Here is a 7,231-nt window from a genome sequence, read left to right on the forward strand (position 1 = left end):
ATAGTCCTTACGAAATTCAACAATGGCCCTAGGTGAGTCCACCAGGAACCGATATTTACCGATATAACTTAAATTGTGTACAAATTAGCACGGTATCCTAGCTCGATGTTGAGATGACTTTAAATGTCTCGGTTGACCGGTAATGCAAATGTGTGCCTGGCCAACCTAGTCAAGTTTGGAAAATGGAGATAAAAAGTGTTATGCTCAGATCACTGGACTGGGCTAAACAAGAAGGCAAAATAAATATTACCCTAGATCGGCTAAATGGGTTGCAAGTCGTTCTTAGTTCGATCACTGCACGAGTTTTTAGCCCGGTTATTAAAAGTTCAAGATTTTAGATCGGTCATAACACAAGGCATGGCTCAAGGTTTTAGCTCGGCTATTGGGTGAGGTTTTCTAGTTCGGTCAAGTACGCACCTATCACAAACAGGTTTCTAACTCGATCATGGTGTTATTTTAAAACAAAAGGATCGCACTCTAGAATGATTGAGAATTCAGCTAAGGTGTGATTGTGGCCTGGGCATGTGGTTTTTGAGTTTTCGTGGTCCTTACCCATTTATGTGAAACTACAGGAGTACGTTTTTGAAAAACATATGTATATATATATATATGTCTATACTATACATACTCGCGGAATAACCAAAAAAGAAAGGATTGAGCCACTTACAATTTTAAAAAGAACGAAGATCAACACAGTAAGGATGCTAGCTAGAAACACAAGTTTTTACAGATGCTATGGTTGTGAATATGGATACTCAGAAGGCAAGGGAGAGAAGATGAACAGTGGGAGTGTTTTGACTCAAAAGAGGGGTTTTTGTATAAAACACAAAAATGGGCGGGACTGTTCAAAATTTTCATGGTACAAAGATGGCTGTCATAGTTGTACTTGACCAGTGGGGGTAAGCCATGTGTCTAGGGGAATAGATAATGATTCAGACGTGCTTGAGAGGCAGAATGACGTGCAGAGCAATTGACAAGACGTTTATGAGTTGGGCAAATCGGTAGCCCGATAGAAAATGATCTCGGTTGGGGGCTTGGACACTTAGCTCAGCTGATAACGAGTAATCCCAAATCATGTGTTTTAGATGAAATTAAGGGGCAATTGAAAGGGTAATTTGCGCGCAAATTGGGCCGAGATAAGTAAGCCCGTGGGATTGAGCCGAGATAGGTGTATTTAGGGGCCGAGCTATGGACTAAAATAATTATTTCGAAAGCTTCGGTCATGGTAGTTCGGTCAGAGCTTGGCTATCAGAGTCCGATCTAGCGGTCGCGGCTAAGGTACTTGCTAGAGTTAAACCGAGCTAAAGATAGCTCGGCAGAGCAACTCCAGAGACCTAGTTGACTGAGATTAGCTTGTTCAGCACTGAGCTGTGTTAGCACAGTTATGCTTTGTGCCAACCGAAGTAAGAGTTGTTGTTATCTCATTTTGATAGACAGTGAGTATGAAGTTATCATGATATGCATTATCCTTGGGGAAGTAATTCCTAGGAGGACTCAGCTAAGGAGAGTTAGTTAGAGTCCTACTAGGATTGTGCCAGGGATTTGTGATTTTTAGGAGGACTCTACTAAGGAGAATTGGAGTCCTACTAGGATTGTGCCAGGTGGAATCTATAAAAGCTCATGACAGGACTTATGTACAGGTATCACAATTTTTTACTAAAAAATACACAGAGCTTATTGTCTATTGTCTAGTTGCTGACTTAAGCATTGGAGGGATTTTCGGCACACACCCACCTGCTAGCTCACGTTTGTGTTTTCAGGTAGTAAAACGACGACTTTTGGAGGAGTACAAACTTGATCAACAGGATTATACGAGAAGATTATTTCGTGATCGTACATTTTTTAACTTAATTAGTTTAACTTATCACATTTTTTTCAAAAAAATAGATGAAAAAAAATAAACAATACATTTTTTTAATGACAAACATAATTAATTGAATTAGTTATAGTTATCGAATAAACCAATTTTTTAAAATAAATTACATGAAATATTTTAAAAAGCAAATGATTTGAATTATTAAATTAAATAGAAATCTAGCATTCTCCAATTCAAATTTTGGAATAAAGGGACTTTAAAAAAAAAAGATAATATAATAATGCTTCACTCTCATACACGTGTAAAAGATCAATATAAAGCTGTGAAAAAAAAGAATAAAAATTAAGAGCTCTAGTTTTGTAACTTTAAAGATAACTCTAGTGATAGTGATGTGACAATAAATGAGGTTCATATGTGATGTGATGTGTGTAATTATTTAAAGAAAAAAGTTAGGGATTATGAAATTTTTTTCATGAAAATGATCATGAAAGATTTATGATCTTTGAATTACCTTGATTAGTGTGTAGTGTTTTATTCTAAGTGTAATCCAAAAATCACAAAGCTTTAGGGCTGAGCAAGTGATCCGTGAAATCCGTAATCCGATCCAGTCCAGTCCAATCTAATAGGTTTGGATTGGTTTTTTGAATCCGCGGTTCGGTTCCGGATTGAAGAATTAAAAATCCGTAGTTTACGGATTGGTTCCGGATTAAATCCCACGGTTCCGGATTGGAACCGATCCGAACCGTATATAAATAGTCTATATTTTTATTATACATCCTCCCCCATAGTATCTTCTCTTAATTCTATATAAAATCTAAACTCAAACCTAAAATTGTATAATATTTTCTTTTATTACTCTTGTTTGTTGGTTTTTAGTTTTAAGTTGTAATGGTTTAAATACTTATAGTGAAACCAATTTTCTTATGGTTGTTTAAATTTTAGAACAGTATGTCGCTATTATAGAAAAATATGTTGCTATTGTGGAACTAATATTGCGCTATGTTTATATGTTTATAAAATTAAAGTGTTATAAATATATTTTTGTTATTTAATTATATGAATCCGTGGTCCTAAACCGATCCAATCCGTATTTAAATGGATTGGTTCGGATTGGTTCCATGATTTAAACGGATTGGATTGGTTCCAATTTTTTAGGAACCGTAAATAACAGATTGATTCTGGTTTTATCCCAATCCGGTCCAATCCGGACCATGCTCACCCCTACAAAGCTTTCATGATTATTTTCGTGAAAGATTTTTTATGATACCTACCATTACTGTTATTTAAACTATTGAGATTTGGATTTAATACATATCACTCCTTAACATTTGAAAATATCACTAACTTTCTCGTCATTGTAATTATTTAAATGAAATGAAGATATTGAAATTATGTATTCTCTCTTTTCTTGCTTTGCTTTGCTTTGCTTTACTTCTTATGTTTTTTTCCCTTTCCTTTACTTTATTATTATTTTAATATAATTTCTTTTATTTTTTTACTAAAAGTTGTTACTTTTTATATAAACAGAAAATTTGTAAAATAAAAGTATTAACCACAAAAGTGAGAATGTAACTTTTAAAATATCAGAGAATAAAATGTAATTGAATCAAATCTAAGAAGGTGTCAATGTAATTTATCCTTTGTTTTAACAATTCTTAAGACTATGTGGATATGGTTTAAATCTTATTTCAAAGAAATTTATTTTAATTATGAAAATTTAATTTATTGTGTGTAAATTAGTTTATAATATTCGTCATATTAAAAAAAAACACCGTAAAATCTTTATTAGTGAACATTTGTTTTAAATTTATTTATTTTAATGCCAATTTAAACTATGTAATAAACAATAATAAAGGCAATCATACAAAATTTAATCTCAATCAATAATGACAAAGATGCAATGCTCTCCCCCAATCTTTACTTTGATTGATTCCCTAACTTTACTAGGAGGAACATTATAAAACACTCTCATTTCCAATCCACTCTTTCTCCTACGTTTCTAATCAGACCACCCATCTCTCTCTCTCTCTCTCTCTCCACCTGGTAACCGAGACTAGCCAAATCACCATCCCCCTACCACCCCCTCTCTCTCTCTCTCTCTCTCTCTCTCTCTCTCGCTCAAAAGTAAATGCAGACGGACCAAGTGCGTGCATGCCTGACAACAGCCACCCCTGTCTAAACTCCGTCTTTCATATTTTCTGCGAAGTGTATAGCTAAGCTACTTTACTTTCCCCCACAGTCAGAGAATCAGAGGTCTAATTAGAGAAGAGAACATAGACACAGGACGATAACAGAAAGAAGCAAAAATGCTTGAAACGGGAAAATACCTGATCGGCTCAATCGGCCCGAGTGGCTATGGCTCCAAGTCCACCGCCGAGCAAGTCACGGAGAGCTGCCCCGATCTGTGCTCCATCACCGCCATCATCACAGGTAAGCAGAGTACTCCACATGCTTAATCATCATCGTCGAAATAGGGCCGCAAGTGCACGAGATAACGATACTCACGCGTGCTTGTTCGATCGTGTGGTTCACCAGGCGCCACGTCAGGAATCGGAGCTGAGACGGCGCGTGTCTTAGCCAAGCGCGGCGCTAGGCTGGTCCTCCCGGCTCGGAGCCTCAAGGCCGCAGAGGACGCAAAGGCTCGTATTGTATCGGAGTTTCCTGATTCGGAGATTGTTCTAATGGTTCTTGATCTTAGCTCTCTCAATTCCGTTCGAAGCTTCGTTGCTGAGTTCGAGTCTCTCAATTTGCCTCTCAATCTCCTCATGTAACTAACTCCAAAAAACTAATCTCTTCAATCAATTATATATACATGATACATCTGTGTATATGCTAATCTGCTTCTCTTGTTTGTTAGAAACAACGCCGGAAAATTCTCACACGGGCACGCTATCTCCGAAGATGGAGTGGAGATGACCTTCGCTACCAATTATTTAGGTAAATTTTATTAACCACATTTTCAAATGCGCACATAAATAGTGAATTAATATTCAGAGGCAGCTAAGGTGTTTCCTGTTTAAAAGTTTAGGTCACTTTCTGTTGACGAAACTGTTGCTGAACAAGATGATCGAAACGGCAAAGGACACCGGCGTTCAAGGACGCATAGTGAACGTGTCGTCGAGCATTCACAGCTGGTTTTCCGGCGACTTGATTCGTTATCTCGGGCTGATAACCAAAAATAAAAGGTAAGAGAGAAGGATTGAATAGTGAAATCTTAGAAAATCGGGAAACTTGTAAATAAATACTGCTTGATTCGGAATAAATGAGATGAAAATGAAATTTATTATTGTTTCTTTTAAGTTTGATCTGCTCTGAAATATTTGTCTCGGTCTTTGACAGTATTTACGATGCGACACGTGCTTATGCGCTCTCGAAGCTCGCTAATGTTTTGCACACCAAGGAACTCGCTCAGAGACTCAAGGCAATTAATTACTATCATTTTTTAGTAGAAAAAATGAAAAATGAAAACAAAAACGAAATTTATATTATGTTTTCTCAAGAATATTTAGAATTAATGGTGTCCTAATATAATATTGCAGGAAATGGAGGCAAACGTGACAGTGAATTGCGTTCATCCAGGTATTGTGAGAACCAGACTCACCAGAGACCGCGAAGGCCCCATAACAGGTCGCTACTATTCTCTAAACCTGAGATTCATGCATATATATATATATATATATACACACGCATCTAGTTGAGTCTTGAGGTTGTAAAATTGAAGCGATAAAATATGCAGATCTGGTATTCTTCTTGGCTTCCAAGTTCTTGAAAACAATTCCTCAGGTAGTGTTTATTAATCACTTGCTCAAATTTTTGACGATATATACTTAATTTATATATCTTATTGAAAGTATTTATAGTAGGTGCAAGTGTGTTAATGAATTTGAATTTTTGTTCAGGCCGCTGCGACGACTTGCTACGTTGCTACGCATCCGAGGCTTGAAAACGTTTTTGGAAAGTATTTGGCAGACTGCAACGAAGCTTCAACATCCAAATTGGGATCCAACTCTACCGAAGCTGCAAGGTTGTGGTCCGTCTCGGAGCGCATGGTTTTCGGAGACTCAAAGGCAGTTTTCGATTAAAAGTGTAGCATCCAAAAAATTACAAATATATAAATATATATGAATACTCACTCCATTGGAGAAGAACATAAAGAAATAGCATATAATAATCCTAGTACGTAAAGTTTGTTTGTATGGTGATCAGCAGTTTGTGACAGAGCTAGAGGTCGAGGTAAGAGGAGATATACGGTGGTTATACAGGTATTTGAGTATAGCAGTATGGAAACACGTGTGTATGTTTAGTGGATAATATGTATGAGAAATGCAGCATGGTGGTGCTAGTTCGTACATTTAGGTGCTTTCCTAATAATTGAGCTGAGTTTGGAAGTGCCGAACAAGTTTTAATTACAAACAAAACTTTCATAAAAAAATATTAATACATTTCAAGACTGGTGCGTACAATTAACATGGGGTGGCTGACTAGCCATGAAGCATGTGGATGTTTAAGTCTTGGGGACTGCGTTGATATGGGTCCTATTAATTGGACCAAGCATGCGATAGTTTAAGCTGCCAACACAAAATCAAACCAAAGGCTGTCTTCTCCATTATATATTCATTATATATTTATAATGGAGAAATTTTATTATATCATTTAATAGTAAGGCGTCATTTGGTAATGGATTTTTTAGTTAATTTTTTAATTTTTTTAACTTTTTTAGTCTGACACTTTTTTATTTATTTGGTTTTCTTGTTTGACTTTTTAATTTTGGAATGACAATTTTTTTTTTTTTTGTCCTTTTGTGATTTTTGATTTTTTTTTATTATTTTGTGATTTTTTAACCCAAGAGGAAAACCGAACCAGGGCTAAGTAAAATGATTTTTTTAATTTAAAATAATTATAAATTTATATTTTTATTTCATAACTGTTAGATATATAATAAAAATCTACCATTACATAAATAAAAGAGAGATGATCAAAGTCTATTCAAATGGGATATTTACATCTGTCCTTGATGCCCCCTCTTACGAAAAATTAAGAGTAGATTTCTACAGAGACCGAGGTAGAGAGGCAAGCACTAAATTTTAGTTAAATGAAAATTAATACTTACCTAACAAGTCATCAATGCCCCCTTTGGATTAGCTAAATGAGGTTTGGAGAAGGTATATATCTCAAAAAAGTATAATATAAATTCAAATTTAACGTGGTGTTTGTTGTTGAATAAGTTTTATTCACATAATTCATTTTGAAATAATTTTTGAAGTACTTTTTCAAAACGAAAACAAAAGTGAATGAAGTAGAAGTTTTTTCATTTCTTTTTTTAACTTTTTTCTTGATTTTTCATTCCTCACTATAGATTTCTCTACAAATTCAAAATTCAGAGACTGCATAAAAATTCTTCTATATATTCAAAAA

General features: G+C 35.3%; 1 protein-coding gene across 2 annotated transcripts; it reads left to right on the forward strand.

Annotated features, from left to right (window-relative positions):
* Positions 1-3,715: 3,715 nt before the first annotated feature.
* On the forward strand, positions 3,716-6,234 carry LOC114263690 (short-chain dehydrogenase TIC 32 A, chloroplastic). 2 transcript variants are annotated; one of them, XM_028204275.2, is made up of 8 exons: positions 3,716-4,246; positions 4,352-4,583; positions 4,674-4,753; positions 4,845-5,001; positions 5,156-5,237; positions 5,356-5,443; positions 5,553-5,599; positions 5,716-6,234. In XM_028204275.2, the coding sequence occupies exons 1-8, from the start codon at positions 4,123-4,125 to the stop codon at positions 5,896-5,898; spliced, it is 993 nt and encodes a 330-aa protein (XP_028060076.2). In that variant the 5' UTR covers positions 3,716-4,122; the 3' UTR covers positions 5,899-6,234. The 2 variants fall into 2 exon arrangements, with proteins under 2 accessions (XP_028060076.2, XP_028060075.1); XM_028204274.2 differs by lacking the exon at positions 5,553-5,599 and having other exon boundaries at positions 3,721-4,246.
* Positions 6,235-7,231: the final 997 nt, after the last annotated feature.

The sequence above is a fragment of the Camellia sinensis genome, chromosome 11 (genome assembly GCF_055761805.1).
Source record: "Camellia sinensis isolate YWXY chromosome 11, ASM5576180v1, whole genome shotgun sequence".
Classification (NCBI taxonomy): Eukaryota; Viridiplantae; Streptophyta; class Magnoliopsida; order Ericales; family Theaceae; genus Camellia; species Camellia sinensis.

Coding starts and splice junctions, on each gene's coding strand:
- LOC114263690 (XM_028204275.2), top strand. CDS start 4,123: ATGCTTGAAACGGGAAAATACCTGATCGGCTCAATCGGCCCGAGTGGC. Junction 4,247..4,351: donor CATCACCGCCATCATCACAG/GTAAGCAGAGTA, acceptor GTGGTTCACCAG/GCGCCACGTCAGGAATCGGA. Junction 5,600..5,715: donor TCTTGAAAACAATTCCTCAG/GTAGTGTTTATT, acceptor ATTTTTGTTCAG/GCCGCTGCGACGACTTGCTA.